We start from the raw sequence: 18,779 nt of genomic DNA, 5'->3' as shown, positions 1-18,779 counted from the left end.
ACGAAATAGGCAAGTCCAAATCTGGGCAAGGCTTTATTGCCTATTATCGCTCTGATTGGTGAACATGAAATTACATGACAAACAATGAAGTCCACATCAACATGTGCTAAGATCTTAGTGCAAAGGTGTTTATGAATTAAAGACTGGATACAGTAAGCTACTTTAAAATCCGCTATACGTGTGCGTCGAGTAGCTTAGGCACTGCCCACTTCAACCAGTGGATGCTCAACGCAACAAGTTTGCAAGCAGAGACCCAGCCTCCTCGCTGTTTCTACCGTCGTGTTGACAGCTCAGCTGTATGCTCTTTTCTCGCCTTCTTTTAACATCGACCTTTTTGAACGATGCACAGCTTCGACCGATTATTTTATCCCCAGTCGAGTGAAGAAATGACTGTCACCTGTGCTGTAAACCAACAATAGCGGTAAAGGTAGGTTCATACTAGTAGGCTAGTAGACAACATGGTTCCTAAGAAAACGGCAGATTTCTTTCAGCCTGTGCTTGAACTGCTTGGTTTAACTGTAAACATAACCGATTTTGGGTTCCGCGGTTCCGATATATTCGTAGTTACATTCGATATAAGCGGAACATAATCATGTGGAAACATGAATACATTCTGCAATATATTAGGCGGGTTCGTATTTGAACCAGGAAGATTAATGACTGCCGTTTCAAATGTAGTCGATGTTCGTATACTGTACGAATTATTCAAAGCCAGCTACCTGGAAGATCCCCGCCAACCACATAATACATTAGCTAGCTAGCCTAACAAAAAAGCTCAGATAATAGGCTGAAACATTGCCACGTGCAAACTAAGTAAGGTATATGTGGGTAACTGTCGTGAGATACCGCTTATACACGAAACCGGTTTGTTAATTCCATCGTATGAGTTATCCAGACCCTGGACGTAGGAGTTTAGTTTTCATTCACTCTCGTGGTCCAGTACAAAAGGTAGTAACATTAGCCTACTTCCTAGCTGTATGAAGTATTTGGGGAATTTACTGGTTTGGTACATTTGAGGTCCGTTTCGGTGTTAATGAGTTAATTAAATGCGCTGCTTGTACCGAGCGGAGAAAGAGCCTATGCGAGAATTAGTGTGCTGTTTAGGGCTGTCTGTTGGCTTTATGTAAATTACATTTGTTCAGCATCACATTCTCTCCAATGTTTGTATTGATATTCTATGCAATTATTTTACCCGAAATACTGAAAGAAGCTTACCAAATCATAATCCATCATTGTATAGTCTGTTCATGAGATGCTCTCCAAAACATCTAATCTGTGAGAATTCACTGACTTCCCCTGGTTACAATTCCAATGTTTAGTCATTCTCAGGTGAAAATACCATAAACAGTTTGAACATAAAATGCTATCAAAGCACTAAAGTTTGTACTCAAATCACCTAATACAAGTATTTTTTTTCTTTGTGGCTGTTTACGCAACAGCAACAAACTAGCATTCCACATTGCATTTGAGAGGAGGACTGTTACTGCATTGTTCTGTTTGGATGCAAATGTTTGAACTGAAAACATAGGCTTATCGCCACATCTAGGATATGCTTGCATGTGTAGTTTAAGGTCGTTGTCTTTCCTTTTGTCTGCCTTTCACACATACAAACGTTGCAGTCCTCCAGCACCAATGATGCTAACAGCTAGTGCAAACCTACAGGTTACCTGCTAATTAGAGCACAATCTTATATCTGTCTGGATAAGGGAGAACTGCCAGTACCTGAGGGGATGATAATTATGATTCACAGGGCAAGATGTTATGAACACTCTGCAGGAGAGTCTTACCTCAGTAATTTCATAATTTTGTTGTTGTTTCCTTTATAGAGTTTTTAAGTAAAAGCAGGAAAGGCTCACCTCACTGTTTCCCATCATGGATAATTATACACAAAATCTATTTGGGTACTTCAGCTTTGGCAAGGACATACCAATAAAAAAGGCAAATGCCAATGACAAGCTGGCTTGAGGAGAGGAGAAGGCAAGGTGTGGTTATTTTAATGAAAAAAGTTGGTTAATGGTTAATACTCTGGAATAATGTGTTCCACCCAAAGACTGTGGAAGACCTGTATCAGCCTGCATAGTTTTTCCTTTTGACCCTTTACATTGACACCGTCTCCAGTTAGCTAATTTTTATCAAGTTTTTATATTTTCATTATTTTCCTCCCTAATTCTAAATTCCGAGTTGTGCCACTTGAGTTAGCCCAGTGCCAACTGAATTTGCACCTGCATGCCCGAAACGCTGCACAGCATGCCAGGAACCCTGCATCTGTAGTGTGTGATGAACTCATCCATTGCACTCTTTGGCTAGTGACAATGTTGTGACTGAATGCTCCTGCCAGTCGGACTGACCGATAGCAGCCGTTGGCCTATGCGTGTGAGTGTTTGTCCACTGCAGACTCCTGGTCGCTGTCGGCTAATGTCGAGGCTCAAAGCTGTTATTGTGAAATCCAGACTGCTCTCCTGATGAGCGTATTTACTGTGTCACCAGTGTGTCTCTGATTGACTAGCTCCCAATCTCATGCATCAGATATCAGACTGATCTCACGTTCGCATGGCAAAGCCCACAGGACTCATGCATTCAAAGACAGCTAGCGCGCTACATTTAAAGTGTCTTAGATAGCATGTTTGGTAATGATCTATGTACCACCTTTCATTTCAAAATGAAAAATGTCAAATTGTATCATCTGAACCCCGTTGACAATTGGTTGCACAATTGGTCCCGATCCCTGCAACCCCCGCACATTTGAGTTTGCGAATGAGGAAGCTGTGTATATATGATAAATATGTCATGATACTTTGTTTAAAACATTGCTTTCCTTGGAAAGACAGACTGATTGGACATTATTGGACAAAATTATCCTTTTGAGTCTAGGCGGCTGATTTTATCTGATACAAGTTATTACTTGCGAAAGTTGAAATGGAATTTTCCTCTGAAGCGTGTATGTAAGCAGAAACCGTATTGGTTGAGCAGTTGTAGAGATGTTTTAGAGCTAAAGCAGGATGGAGGTCTTGATGGCCCCACTCCAGATTATGGCTTTGCTTATACACTAAGAGGTGTTAAAAGGCCAAAGTCCATGTTTGTGTTTTTCATCACCCTTCTGGCTGGCTCAAGGGCTTGCTTCAGTATGTCGTCACTGGAGGTATTTTAAAAATGAAAAGAGATGGCTGCATGAAAAATAGCTAACGTAAACTTTATGCTGTACTGAGCAGGTGGAAGGCATATTCTTTTCATATTCCCAAAGGCCTGTAGCATTGTGCTGGCCTGTAATGTGTCAAATCCAGAAGTGCTGGTGATTCATGTAGCTCAGCTATTCAACGCGTACACGTGAAAACAAAAACGGAAATATAAGTTGTGGAATAAGAGAGTTCTCTATAATTCCCAGTGGTGAGAAAGTCACAAATGGAATATCTCATCTTAATGTTAGATCCCTGAGAACCAGTCACCAGACTTCCATTTACGGTTTTACCCCATTTTATTGTTGTATTGTCTTCCATTTAATTTGGGAAAGAATCCCTGTGAAAAAGTATTCTGTTGTACTTTTTAAACGCTGTAATTATCGTGTAATTACGGTGTGAGGACGGTTTGTTTCATTGCCCTTCATTGTGGTCGACTTTACTGAAAGCAGTGTTGTTATCTGGGGACTATCGACTGTGGGAAATGATTCCCGTTTAATTTCTCTGCCCGGTTTTTGAGTCACATGGCGCTGGCATCCTAAACCTCATGGCTGTGTTCAAAACCGCGCACTTGGCATAACTACTCGTGCTAAATTTCAGGCTGATTTCCATTGAAATGTAGTACGAGTACTATGGTAAGTATGCGGTTTTGAAGCCCATGTTACCTCAAACGAACCCCGCCTGCCCTACCATCACAAGTCACTGCTTCTAAACCTCTGTGTCACTCTTATCATCGTAAAGAAGTGCCGTTGGCTCCACTCCCATTAATGAGACTGCCCGTCACGCACTGACAATATTGCAGGTTGTATGCAGAATGTTGTCTGTTAGTTCTCATGTTGATTTCCATGTCAAAGTCCAAGGGAAGACATAACAAAACAGCAAAGACACAGGATGCTTTCAACTTCAGCACATTTCTTTCTTACCATTTTTAGTGGGCTGACAATCTCTCACCTGCTCTACTGCGTGCTACCATGTCGCAGAGTACCCACCCTATGGGGGTTCAATCACGTCTAAAATCACACCGTATCCCCATTGTAGAGGTATCTCCTCATTACCCCTGTTTCATTTGATCACAGTACACGCTGTGCGTTTTAATGCTTCTGTACCATTGCACGAGTCCCCCCCCCCCCCCCAGGCAGTTCACAGCTGCACACCTGTTCGCTCTGTGCTTGTACCGTAGGCACACTGTGGTTCTGCTTCTCCTCACTGTTGGGAACCAGTGTACCTCTGCTGCTCACTGGCTTCAGCCCTCTGTCCCAGGCTCTCTCACTGTTTGATTTCAAACCAGAGAGGGACTAAAATTCTCCAGCTCTCTTCATAGGCTGTGAAAGCACCCAGAATAAGCACCTTCTCACCTCTTTGTAGAAGAAAAGCTGTTTACTTTATTGCTTGTTCTGTAGTTCCTCCCTGAAAGCTGGTCTTTCAGCTCTCCGATGAATGAGGATTGTGTTGGCGTCCTATTTTTAAAAGTCCCGTGTTGGGTGCTGGGAGAACAGTCTCTCTGGCGTCTATAAGCAGTGGTCTCTGGAGGGGGTGGTTTCCCTGCATTCACATGGATACGGAGGATTAACGTGGGTGCTTTCCCTGCCTGCTGAGGGGTACGAGAGAATATTTCCCTACGTTTGCATTACAGCGAGGGAAGTGTGTTCACCTCAAGCGCTTTGGCTTGCTCTATAAATCTGAGGAGGCTTTCGTGCTGAGACTATTCCTTAAAGGAGTCATGATGTAGCTTGGTTTCTTACTGGCCTTCAGAATACAAGAGCCACGCAGCTTTGCTTTGCTGTGTTAATCTTTAACGTTTTGGAGGCCTTCTGTTCTCCTTCCTGGCTGGTTGATTTTATTTTGGTTTTGGTCAGGAGTGAAATTAGTCATAGTGATAAATAATGCATTTGCGGAACCCTGCACATTTGTTTCTAAACTGTCAGATTGTTCTCAGCGGTGTTGCAGGCGACTTGTGACAGAGGTGTGATGAGAACAGGAACTGATATCAGGCAAGATTTCAGAATGATAGGCGTCTGCCCCATCTTTTGTAACAGCTATGGCTCACAAGGCTCAGGAAACCGAATATTCATTCTGATCTTTCGTTTTTTTTTTTTTTATACTATCGGAGCTCCTTGTAACATCTGCAGCACTGCGTGAGTCTGACTGCATGTGATGTGGAAGGAGCAGGTTAAAGAGCTGTGTTCATCCCTGTGTTATTGCTGGCTTATGCATCATCGGCTGATGCTTACAGCTCACATTAAATCACCAATCGGCTAATAAAACAGGTGGTCCAAAAAGCACTGGGCTTAGGGAGTTTCTTTTGTGTGGACGGTGAGCAGCTGAAGAGAAATGCTCTCTGGATTTCCCCCTTTAATGCGTTATTTTAGGTCATGCATCTGGCAGCTGATTTACAGAGAGGGTCTAACGAGGGAATTAAAGGAGGAACATTCTTCAGCTCTTCAGAGAAAAGGCCACAGCCAGCTTTATTAAGCTGTGTCTCACGCTTTCATTTCCAGGCAGAGCTGGACCCTTTCACATTGAGGTGCTTCTAACAGCGTGTCGGTGGAAAGCTAGTGACTGTACTGTGAGTGTTGAGGATTTAGATAAAGCACGCTTTTCACAGCGCGGCGACTCCCGGGCGTTTTTTTTTCCGTCATGTGGTGCTGCTCTGGGTCACGGCCTCCCGAATAGATCTCTAACAGCACTAGCCCTGGGTGGGGCGAGTTTTCTGCGTCCCTCTGCAGTTAAGATACGGGCGGTGGGCCGGACCTGGTCTTTAACGAGGCGTCGCGTGGTGGGGGGGGTGGCGGTCTCTGTCGGATCCTCTGATTGGAGTAGGGGGAGGAGGATGTGGTCTAGCCACCCCTGCTGTGGGGGGGAGGGGGATTTCCTTTTAAAATGGCTGCCGGGGAAATGGCTGTTATTCACTCAGCCGATGCTGATTTGGGTCTTAATCAGCCGATGATGACTGCAGCAGCTGCTTCCACAGACGACGGTGTGCTTGGGCGCGGTGCTGTGTGTGGGAGCCGGCGGGTGGAGGTAAAGGGGGCAGAAACGGTGTCGTGCGCTTCAGGCAGTCACTGAATCTTCAGACAAGTGGCGGATTAAAGGTAATTGGATTCACAGCCGGTCTTGCGCTGGCCCAGTAAACGTGCTTTAATGGGAGGTGGAGGAGGAGGCTGAGGCCTAGTAAACGTAGCTTAATGAAGAGGAGGTGATGGTTTCTAAACGGGCTATAAAGAAGAGGAGGATGGGTCTCGTAAACACGCTGTAATCAGGAGGAGAATGGGCCACATTAAAGAGGGAGATTGCAGCTGCTAAATGCCTCATAAAGAGTGAATAATAGATTTAATATATGTTCTATTATAAAGGTGAAGATAAGATCAGGTCAGGATTAGATCTGATGATGCCAAAAATAAAGGTGAAAAAGTGGGAGAAATGTTGACTGGATGGTGAGAAACAAGATTGTCCACCTGGAATCTTCCTGTAAAGCATCTATTGTTTTTATTTTTTCCAAGAGTGTACCTTACAGTGTGAAACCTGGTTTCACTTCTAAATGGAGTTGAAAACAGACAGGTAAGATTTATGCTCATTTCCTTGATTTAGTCATGCAGTCTTGTGCCACTTCAGAGTTTCAGTTATGTCTCCATTGGTAGTGGAGGTTTAGAGTTTCCTGTGTGTGAACATCATGATGCTTACCAAAACCTTTGCATATCGCTGTAGTGCTGTTTTGTATTGCAGTCTGTCCACAGCGTCAGGGCATGTTATGTGCCTGTGTTTCTGTTTGTATTGTATTACATAAGTAAAAAAATAAAAAAAATAAAAAAAACTGGGGTAGTTTGGTCTTTCTGGTTTGTTTGAGCCAGATTCAACTCTTGACCTTTGAACAAGGCCGTTACCTTTGGCCCTCAAACAAGGTGTGCCCATTTCTGAGCCGAACGGGAACAGGCGAATACCCGGACGTGGAATGTGCTCGTGCTGTTGCTATGACAACAGAGGAGAGCGCGGCTCACGTGTTTGCGCTTCGTGGCCGTGGGTGCTCGGCTGTGAGGTGTGAAAGGTGGGGTGTGGGCCTGCTTCAGGAGAGGTCTCGGTTGGAGGGGAGCGCTCGTGGGGAGAGAGGGGCACAGTGGCCGGTCTGGGAAGGGCGTAGCCATGGTCACAGACCCGCGTTGTGCGTCTGCAGTTTGTTTCCTGTGGTCTTCGACGTTGCATAACTCAGAATGCAAGAACAGAATAAGAAACCTGCAATTCTTCACACAGCCCCAAATCCTCTCACACTCACTGACTCTCTCTCTCTCACTCTCCCTCCCTCTCTCTCTCACTCACTCTCACCATCTCTCTCACACTCACTGTCTCTCTCTCACTCGCTCTCACTCACCCACCGTCTCACACACTCCCTGTCTCTCTCACACTCACTCAGTGGCCGTAGGGAGTTTCTGTGAGTGCTGGAGTCCGCCCATTATCTTATATAATATTCACAAATGAACACTTCTTTTACCCCCCCCCCACTCATGTTTTGCTTCCAGTGGTTGTCAAGGGTATAAAAGCTCTTTTGTCTCAGGCAGGTTCTGGTGCCAGCAGAGTGCTCTCACTTTCACCAGTCTAATTACATCCCTGCCAAGTGCAGTGCCAAATCTGCGGTCTGCCCTAGCCAATCACAGTGCCAGCCCTGCTGTCTCTCCCAGCCAATCACAATGCCAGCCCTGCTGTCTCTCCCAGCCAATCACAATGCCAGCCCTGCTGTCTCTCCCAGCCAATCACAATGCCAGCCCTGCTGTCTTTCCCATCCAATCACAGTGCCAGGCCTGCTGTCTCTCCCAGCCAATCACAATGCCAGCTCTGCTGTCTCCCCCAACCAATTGCAGTGCCAGGCCTGCTCTATTCCTGCAGCCATCTTCCCTAGAGGAGCAGGTTTCATACAAATCATACAAAGATAGTCTCCAGATAGTCTCTGGATATTTTGCGGGACAGAAGGTGTTGAAGTGTAATGAGAGCATAGCAGGGCTGGAGGAGGATTATGCTGTTGAGCTGCACCTGCGTGGTTAGTGTGCACCTCATGACCTCTCTTCTCTATTTGGGCTGCTCTGATTGGTCAGTGTAGCAGACACAGAAGACATTTGCTCGCTCCCACACACACACAGACGCGCACACACACAGACACGCATACGTGCACCCTCGCACACACACACTTCTCACTCCCAGGCAAACGCGCTCTCCAGCACACCGCTCCCACGGCTGTGTTACTGAGAGTAAGAATAGCTCCTCCTGTCACAAGGGCTGAGGTGAGCCGCATGTGTGCAGATCTCAGGCGCTTGTACAGAATGCAGAAATAAGGTGTGTGTGAGAGAGAGAGATAGACAGCGACAGCCCCATCTGCTGTGGTCTCCAGTGCCTCCCAGTCCTGTGTTCAGAGCTCACCCCCTCCCTCTGAATCAATTATTCTGTTGTCTTATTCCTCGCGTCCCCAGAGGCCGCCGGAAATAGCCGCGAGTAGAAGCCACAGATTATGGCCGCTAATCCAACCAGGACCGATATGAGCGCGTCGGCTAATCCGGCCCAAATGTGCGGGGCGGGGCCGCAGAGCTAAACCTTTCCAGGACTCATAAACGGGCAGACGCAAGAGGGCAAGGTGAGAATGCTCAAAGGCACGTTTGGCGTTTATGGTATGGGGTCTGTGTTTGAACCGTGGTTGGAACTCGGGCCAAGTGTAGGCCTCGCGGATAGTTTCGCTCCTGGTCTGAAATGCTCGGTCCACGCTCAGACTCGCTGTGGCTGTCCTTGTGTTTCATGGGCCTTATCACTATTATCACGCTGGAGAATCGATTTATCCTTGAGAACAAGCCTTCAACTTGAAGAGATTATCAGTTATGTGCTGCCTAAGTGGTTTAGGAATGACTGTAATTTCCTCTTGAATGCTTAGATAATGGCCTGTGGCTGGATTGTAACTAACTGTAATGTTCTGCATGCTAATGCATTATTCATTTTATCTAGTGGCGTTTCCTTTTTTAAAAAAAAGTGGAGGGTCTTAACTCTTAGTTAGCTCTCAAAATTGCAAATGAAATGGCAAAATTTTCCACATTGAGAATAAGTGTGTGTGGGTTGTTTTATTTGGTTTAGTTGTTTTGTTTTAGTTAGCCTAGCGCTCGTCAAATAATCAAGCCACGGCATCTCTAATAGGCTTGAAAGAACCGTCATCCCCCACGACCTTCTCACCCTCCTCTAGCCTTTGCTCAGCCTCTCACCTCTATATTTATAGCCTGCGATCAAGGGTTCCTAGTTATTATCAGTCTTCCTCTGCATGCACTGATGTACCCGCGCTGTCCACTCACACAGTGTGAATCAGTGACTGCATCTGGAGTGTGTCTCTGTGTCTCTGTGCTGTCAGCCTGGCCATGTATGCACATACATATGGGTGTGGTGTGTGTGTGTGTGTGTGTGTGTAAATATTGCCATGGTGCTCTCACACTGGTCCCATATGCAGGCCACAACTGCCGTCCAGTTCCTGTGCTGTGTAACCAGCAAGTGATTTGCAGGAAGTGTTTTAGACTAAACATAACCCGTCTCTGTCCTAAAATGGTGTGTACCTTTGCATCCACCGACATTTCTCTCTCCCTGAACACACGCACGCATTCCTGAACCCTCCCTCTGTGGAGCTCATGAACACATGTCCTAGTCCTCGTCTGTTGGAGGTTTATGTGCCCCTAGCAGCCTGAAAGGGAAGAACTCTCTACCTGAGTGGATCTAAGGCTGACCATGTACTTCATTCACTCTGGTCTGTTGGTTATGGCCCTGCTGTGCACTTCCCCCTGCCACTGAGGGTGTGCAAATGAAGGCGATTTCGGTTTTCTGAAATTTTGTGGTTTCCCCCCCAAGTCTTCAGCCGAGCTTTAGGGAACACATATGGTTGTGTTACGTGAACTGTCAGAGTCATATTGACAGTTACTGTTCAAATTAAAATCAACAGACTGACTCTGGAACAGAAGAGAACACACTCTCCCTCCTGCGACTCGGCACGCTTCGTTTCTAAGTGCATTGATGCGTCTTAACCCCCTGGAGGGAGAATGAGAGTGAACGGGGCCTCCTGAGAACAGCAGTGATCTGCATTTTGTGTGGATTGGGTCTGCCTGGTCTGTCCTGCCTCTGCTTAAAAATAGACTGGGACCAGCGCAGAGCCTGTTTGTCACACCTTTAATTGTGACCTGGAATTTGTCATCAGCAACCTGCTCCCAACAGGGAGTTTGTGTGCGTGCAGGTGTGCGTATGTGCGTGTGTTTGTACTGTGTGTGTGTGTGTGTGTGTGTGTGTGTGTGTGTGTGTGTGTGTGTGTGTGTGAGAGAGAGAGAGAGAGAGAGAGAGAGACAGAGAGAAAGACAGCAAGAGCCCCATCTGCTGTGTGATCTCCAGTGCCAGTTGTGTATGTGTATGTGTGTTTGTGTGTCTGTTTTTTTGTGTGTGTGCGCATGTGTGTGCATGCCTGAGTATGTGTGTGTGCATGTTTGCATATGTATGCATACGCCTGAGTATGTGTGCGTGCGTGCCTGAGTGTGTGTGTGTCACCAGGCAGTGCTTCAGTGACTATTGCGTGTTTATTTCCCAGGCCAAAGACGATGACGGAGCACCAGGAGCAGGGTGAGGACGTCAGCCTCCTGACTCCCCAGGACCTTGCTGATCCCACCAAGGAGGATGACTCGCACTGCCCCCCGCAGTTCCGGTAGGGCATTGCGTGCGCTGGCTGCAGGCCTGCTGACCTGTTGCAGAATAAGGGTATCAGAATAAGGGTGTTGCCGTATCAGTCCCACAAGAAAATATACACACGGAAAAAACAGCTGTCAGCAGTTTACCTCTTAATTCAAACTGGGCTCTGCGCAAGAATGCAGACGCAAAAAAAGTATTGTGAGAGCTATCTTCTGGGAAAAGACTGCAGCAGCTTAAAATAAGATAATTCCTATTTCTATTTCTATTTCTAATTTAATTATTTCATATATGAATTAATTAACAATATTTTTTACAATTATTCTTCTTGATTCTTGCCCACTTTTTCTCCCATCCTGTTTTTCTGAGAACTAGTCAGTCCTGTACAGTATGTTCCAAATCCCTCTAGCTGCGGTCTCAGAGAAGACTGTGGGAGGGCTTGCCTCTGCTGGGTTGTCAATTTAGCGGCCGTCTGTCAGTGAGACGCCATCTTTTAATAGAGCACAAACCCAGGCATGAAACCCAGAGGAAGGGCGGGCTATCGTGTCACTGCCCCTAGTGGACCTCCTGCAGAGACCCCTCTTTAGTGTCTCTTCTGCTACAGAAGCATCTGATTCCATTTGATATTACATTACCTTACATTATAGTCATTTAGCAGACACTCTTATCCAGAGCGACCCTTGAGGGAAGTCCTAGAGTGATCACATACATAAATCTTGAACCCTTATATACAGAAATAAGTTCATATATCAAAAACTGTATTGGAATATAAAAATGTATTATGTATAATAAATGCTGTTCTATCACAAATGCGCACAGTATTTCACATGAGTTCACGTTCAAATGAGTTCCATTGAGTTCCACTTTCCAAGAAAGTGGCAGTTTTGACAAAAAAGGGGGCTGCTACATTCTTGTCTCTCCCTGCTCACTACAGGTTGATACCTGCCCTGTGCTACGGTATAGCAGCTCCTCTCATAGTCTGACTGCGCTACGGGAGGGACAGGCTGAGATTGAGTGGGCACAATAGGGGTTTGCAGAATGCTGCAGTAATGCACATTCATGCACGCATTGGCAGTCGCAGCTAAATAAACTTGGTGTGTGTTACACAACGCTGTTTGTTCAGGGCTTTGTGACTTTCACTTCTGTGGACGTGCTTTGTACCGAGCTCGATGCGCAGTACTGAGGTAAAAAGGTTTCACTTTGGTTTCACGATGTAAGCGTTTAACAGAACAGGTGGAGCCATAGCCACGATGCTCTGACTAAGATAACTGAGACTAAGCCCAGACCTTGGAATTCTGTCTCCATGGCGACTACATCCCACTGTTTGCAGTTATAGATTGCACTGTATGGTTTCCTGTTATTATTCTTGTCACTTTTTCCAGACAAATCCCATTTTACTAGCCCATAAATGGCTGATTTAATGGAGTTAAATGTTTTTTATTTATCCTGACTTAATCTTTCACGTTGAATCATCTTCGCAAGAAAACCGAGAGGATCGTCCCACCTTCACGAGGGCTTTAAAGGTGGCAGTTGGCACAGTTTTATGAAATCCAGGCTGTGAGCTAAAATGCACTCGAAGCAGATAGACCTCCCACTCCCTGTCCCCGGCTCCCCCTCTCACACCTACCTGAACTGACCTCTGTTTGGCACAATCAGGCCAGTTGCCTCAGGGAAACTTACAGACAGCCCTTTAAATCTGTGTCTTTGGCTGTTCCCACTGCTGAGGCAAGATCTTCTGTGCCTTTGCCTAGTGGCAGTTTTATTCCAAATAGCAGGCAATATATAATTTGTTTACATTTAGAGAACTCTTAGCTCTTGTGCTATGGGATACACGCGTCTAAACTCTGAGCAGAATATCTGGTGTTCATGTTAATTCCATTTTGTTACTACTGGAAAGGGAAATCTGTCATCTTTATCTGCAGTCATTGCAAATGCTTCTGAGTAATATACAGAAGCCGTGCCACAGTTTTCAGAAATTGTACATGATTAAATCTGGCATTTGTTGTGTCAGAAAGAGAAACGGCTCGGCTCATCAGACAGAAACCGCAAACCCGGCTTCTGCCTCTGCTCACGATCGGCCAGAGATTTGCCGGCTCGCATTCCTGGAACGGAGAGCGTTTTATTACAGGAAGTGGAGCCTCTCATCCCGCCTCCGTTTTCACGAGCAGGAGAAAGTAAAATGTTCCACGGAAGGCACGGATCTTTTTCGAAGATGGTTTTCACAGAGAACTAGAGAATTCTCTGGACAGTGTTTCAGAGAACTGAGCGTCCTCTGTGCTTGTATTGAACCCTTGCTGAAGTTATTTACAGTGTTCTGCCAGGGATTGGTGCCATGCTGAATTATAAAAGAGGCTCTGTCAGGCCACAGAACCACAGGAGCCGAGAGGCCTCTGGCCCTCCACCAGATTTAGACAGGTGTTTGAAAAGTATTCTCACCACAAGCCTGAGAATCTAGCTCCGTTTGTTTTGTTAACAACACACACATTACATTTTCCCCAAAGCTCCAAGCTTTCAGATAGTTTGGTGTCATTTCATTTGTAGATAATTGCCAGTTCAACCTTTTCAATACTGCCACTGGCACAGACATTAGCTGTTGATAAACAGAATTCTTGTGTAGCTAACACAAAAGAGGGTAGGTGTTACTGTCTTGGCTCCATCATTTTAAATCCTGTTTTGTAGCCTGTGGGCGATGTAATAGTATGCAAAAATTGTAGTTAATTTCTGGGCTGGAAGCTGAATAAAATGTATTGCAACCCTTCTATCTGCAATTCTCTCTTTCCTTCTCTATATTATAGATTTTGACTGCATGGGTCTTTGATTACTGTTAGTGTCCCAGTGGAACTTAGGCTTGAGTGCAACAGCCCCTGGCCTGTGTATCCTTATTTTCTTATTGCTGTCACTATTAGTAAAGCAGCAATGGGAAGCTCAGGTCAAGTAAATATAAATAGATCGGCTGACCAATTACTATGCACACAAACATAAATTTGTCTACGATGTATTCACACATAATACTGTATACAAATAAATGAACAGAAACATTGTCAAACAAACCATAAATTTGCCTATACTTTGAATTGTTGGCTTAAATTTGTACGCTTTTTTTAAGAGCACATTAAGATTTCTGAGAGAGCAGATCGGTATCAGGGGAACCCCCTCTCCATTAGGAGGGAGATCATTAGGTCCGGGGGCATGCTGTCATTCGCTGAGTGACAGCACTGTACACACCAGTCACAAGAGAGAGAAAGCCGGGCTCATTCAGTATTGTGCCTGTGTAAGACTTTGCGTCCGCCACATCTGATTGATTGCTAATGCTATTGCTATCACCCCGACGATGAGGTGCTGCCTTGTACTGAGCATTGTGAGGGAAGGTTGCAGTCACGGTCAGTACAAATAAAATGGCAATATACTTAAAAAAATGGTTTCTTGAACATTGAAGCAAACAATCTTGATTGAATTCTTCTTGGTTTAGAAAGTCCAGTGTGATGAGCACACACTGTTCTTGAGGCACATGATGTCCTCAGGTGCTTCTTTTGAATGCACAGACAATAAGCCAATCTTGCACAGACATGGGCTGGAGGAAGACCCTTCACGTGCAGCTATTGCAGACTGCTGCCACACAGTCACCCAGCGGGCGTCACTAGAGAGTGATGGGTCAATGTGTTGCTCCAAATGATTTAAAACGGTTTAAAAAATGTCATAATTCTTTTTACATTTTTAATTATTTTAAGACATTACTGATAATGTTGTGGTGCTGCTTTCTGGTGATAAAAAGACAATTGCTTTAAAGTGCTTTTAATGCCTCTGCATTTTTGGAAGGGAACAAGCAACTAGTGTCCCTCGGATTTTTCCTCTGGCTTAATTAAGACTAGTTTAATAATAGAGCGTGATGCAGGTCGGTGTCCCTGCAGACCGCCTGTGTTTTTCAATTAGCTGAGCAGCCGCACCGGGGGACCGCGGCAAAGCTGTTTGCGTGAGTCGCTGCCAAGGCCTAACCTTATCGTGGGAGAAGCTCGGCTGTCGAAAGCCCAAAATAAACTCTCCTTGCTCATGCTTTTCAGCGGTTATCGTTCAGGCGGCCCAGAGAACGTGACTTCAGTGCCCCTACTGCGTGCCCACTGTCTGCCGCTACCTCCGGTGAACAACAGGGAGGCCTGCCTGATTATAATTGGATGGGGCCACTCGTTTGCTGAGGCCTCTCTGAATTCATCAGAGGGTTTGTCTGCGCTGGCGGTTGTCAGCTTGGCTCTGCGTAGCGATGTTCCTCTGTGCTGTTAATGAGCTCGCCACCTCTCCGTCCCGTGTCACTGCCACGGGACATGCCAACCGCAGCATTTGGCAACAGAAACCTGTGGCTGGTGCATTGTGGGAATCATACATTGTGGGATACAGTGGCTGCAGGCTCCGACGCGAGCATTTGGCGCAGACCGTGCCGTCGTGTTCTACGCTGCGATTGGCTCTGTGGGCATGAGCCGGCTTGTCTCAGTGCAGGATAGGTGGATGCCTCTGAGGAGAGAATCCCACGGGGCACCCCATTTCCCAAAGCGTTCCCAGGATCTGGGATCTGTGTGACGGTGGAGATTAGAGCCCACCGCATCTCCCATTGGTCAGTTCCTGTGACCTGGCTCTGCTCCACCCACCCCCCCTTCATGCGTTGACAGGAAATGACTGCGTCAGACCATGAAAGAGATAATATAAGAATCTTTGATCGAATTCTCCTGAGGGGGAACTGCAGTCCCCGGCCTCTTCCTGTCTCTCTCTATTTAAGTGCAGACTCCTCGGGTTCACTCACTTGAGCTTTGGGCTCTTTGGTTATGAACTGCTCTATGCTTCATGACGTTACTGCGTCTTTATCCGGGTTTCAAAACACATTCCTCAGAGTTTAGACCGTACAAAGTTTCCCTACATAGTCTCAAGAGTACACAGTCCACAGCTTTCATACTTAATCTCAAGAGTTTAAAATAGATTTGTAAGACTTTTGCCAAATGGAAACAGCCTTCCCTTTAAAACCCCGGAACAGGCTTGCTGCTCAGCACATAAAAATAATCCCTGCGCACCGAATGAAAAGCAAATAAGAAGCGATGTGTGTTGCAGTGTAATGGCCTGGATGATGGGGTATAGCGCCGGTGTGTTTGGATTACTGCTTCAGCACTGAGGTCCACAGAGGTTCAATTATCAGCTCCGCTCTATACGGCTTCCTGGCAGAGTGGCAGAGCACCACCCCGTGTGTCAACAAGCGCAGGCCTCTGGAGAGCACAGCATGGTCATAGTCCTGGTACAGCACTGCGTGCAGGTGTACGCACACGGAGCCATGGTGTATGCACAGGGCGCCATGGTGTATGCACAGGGCGCCATGGTGTATGCACACAAGACCATGGTGTACCCAACACACACACACGCACATGCACATCCGCATATATTTATAATTGAGATGTTTATGGGAACACATTCGGAAGAAAACTGCTGTGGATTTGACACAACCATTCAAACAATTTAAACCATTTAAAACGGAAGATGTTTACTGGAGTAGCCTTCATAGCGTTGCTCAGCCAGTCCTATCAGTGTTGGACAATGCGTACCATACGTGTAGATTTACTCAACTTCTCCCCTCAGGCTATTCGATGTGGTGTTGACTTCTTGATTTAACGTTGGCTTTGGTAGGCTTCTTTCAGGTCATTTCCTGCGCAGCGCTGCCGCGTTTAGCGGCAGCTTGTGCTGGGTGACGTATGAAACCGCACAGCGGAGGAGTCGCACAGCGGAGGAGCGTCAGTGCTCATGTTTGCCCTTTCTGACGGCCGTCTGGCCAGCAGTGTTTAGGTGGGCGTACCTGGCACTCCATGTGTTTTTTGGCCCTCAACGGCAGCCTGGGGGCAGATGGCCGTGTTTTGCTTGACGTCACTACCACAGCTAACTCTGTTCTACCCTCTAAACAGGGAGTTGCTCCTCTCCAAACCCTCTGGACTATCAAATATGTTGATATAATTTGTTATTATATATGTATATTTTTTTACAAGTGTGAAACAAAGAGGGGGGAAAAGGAGCAGGTGGGCCTTGAACCCTGGTCTCCTGCAGAAGAGACAATCGCAGTAACTGCAACACCAAATCAGCTGGGAGCCAGGGCTTCCTTTAGCTCTTTAAATAAATAAATAAATAAATAAATAAAATAAAGTTGCAGGTGCGAGATTACACCGTGAGATTACCCTTTTGACCTGACCATCTGCCCCCAGGGTGCTGTTGAGGGAAAAATGTAGCTAACCTCTCCTGGCCTTCTGCCAGAGGGGATCTGTGATAGGGTGCTTGGGTCTAGGGTGTCCTATCAGGATGGGGTGGAAGGGAGGGGCTACATGGATGGTGGCTTTGCTCCACAGAAGGAAATCAGAGATAATGTTTTCCAGGAAGAGAGCACTGAAAATGAGGTCAGGGATCCATAATTACACCATGGAGAAGTAACAGACACAGGTTGCTTTACCCTTGAGGAAAGACCTTTGCTTAGAGTGCTTCTCCTCAAAAACACCCTACCGAATTTACATGAGAGCAATCTTAAAAGGGAACAGATAAAGTAATTTGTCACCCTGGTTAGTGGATACGTGTATTTGCTTATCAGTGTGTTAGGGATTAATGTAATCAGCATGATTGCGGAGGATGAACAGATGAGACCTTCATCGTATTTTTATTTTCTGTATTATTTTTATTTATTGTATTTGTCTTATTTTTAAGTCCTTTTGCTTCTTTTGGTGAAGAGATACTGTACAGTGCCCTTTTTCTACTCACCTGTTCAGTCAAATATGGTTCTCTTTTGCAGATTTTTGTACTTATGTGAAATTTTGAGAGACATTTTCTGGTTTTGCGTCAGAACATTTCGATTGTGAGGTCGATTGACTGGCACTTTGCTTGTCAATGTTAAAATGATGTATTATGTACTGTTATTTATTATGTTATGTGCTGTTGATAAAAATGGCAGTTATGGCCGCCCCAACGCACATTTTGCAGAAGATCACCAGCTTTTTATGACATGGTGGCGCCCCTCATCTTATGTGTACTGCTGTTTGGTGATTCCCTCGAAAATGTCCTTGCTGATGTTCCTCTGTTTCCGTTTCTGAACAAGAGCAGTGAAAGTTGCATTCTGATGACTGATGAGGGCTGATGACCTTCTTTGCGAGCGTTGTTCCACCGTGTCAGAACAATTTGTTATTTAAATCTCTGTGGGCAAATTTCCAGCCAATTTAAATGTGAACAAACGTGCACAGATTGAGTGTCACCGCAAATGATCTGACCTGATCCCACAGCTTTAGTTTTGTCTCTGGTTTTAATTCTTATTGAATCCTACACCGCTGTACACCTCACCCAGCCTGCTCATCAATCAGTCTGTTTGTCAATGTCATGAAGCCGTTGGGTGTAGAGGTGAAAGGGCAGTAAACGACAGAGTCAGTGGGAGCTGGCCGGGACGATGCTCTTGTTGTAGCCCTTAAAAACGAATGCGAATATATAACTAACCAGTTCAGTAACTACATTCAGAAAAGATCCATGCATGCCATTTGTAGTTAAGACCAGGCTGAGAAGATTGAAAATATCTTGGCATAAAGCCTCCATCTACAGGTGTACTAGAGGGAAGCTACAGTCAAATATTTGTAGCGCTGAGGCATTTGCTTAAGTAGAATTAGTGTTAGCAGTACCATAGAAATCACGGCTGTGCTGAAGCTCCTTTCTCTGAGCCTCCAGGGCTTCGGGGGGGAAGAGGCCCGTGGCATGCAAAAGGAGACCAATGTTTGTTTCCACCTCCTGTTGGAAACTCCAGAAATTTGCGTAGGCACTCCTTTAAAATTCCACATCCTCACTGGAGGTCCGTGTGGGTGTTGGTGAGGGTGTGTGTGTGCTCCCGTGTGTGCTCCCGTGTGCAAGTGTGTGTGCACAGACACTGGATGCTTGTTTTAC

At 45.8% G+C, this 18,779-nt stretch overlaps 1 protein-coding gene across 4 annotated transcripts in view; it reads left to right on the top strand.

The window, feature by feature from the left end:
* The first annotated feature begins 223 nt into the window (after nt 1-223).
* The window catches only part of LOC133112008 (GRAM domain-containing protein 2A), a 31,272-nt gene continuing 12,716 nt past the window's right edge, over nt 224-18,779 (top strand). The window contains exons 1-3 of one of the 4 annotated variants that reach the window (XM_061222670.1): nt 6,088-6,265; nt 6,688-6,731; nt 10,756-10,869. In XM_061222670.1, the coding sequence (XP_061078654.1) occupies nt 6,712-6,731; nt 10,756-10,869 (134 nt within the window). In that variant the 5' untranslated portion in view covers nt 6,088-6,265; nt 6,688-6,711. Of the gene's footprint in view, nt 428-6,087; nt 6,266-6,687; nt 6,732-10,755; nt 10,870-18,779 lie in introns of those variants that run through there. The other 3 variants (XM_061222671.1, XM_061222672.1, XM_061222673.1) reach the window with 3 other exon arrangements.

Source organism: Conger conger, chromosome 15 (genome assembly GCF_963514075.1).
Source record: "Conger conger chromosome 15, fConCon1.1, whole genome shotgun sequence".
Taxonomy (NCBI): Eukaryota; Metazoa; Chordata; class Actinopteri; order Anguilliformes; family Congridae; genus Conger; species Conger conger.
Note: the sequence above shows the minus strand (reverse complement) of the source record. Positions and strands in the feature narration are given on the sequence as shown.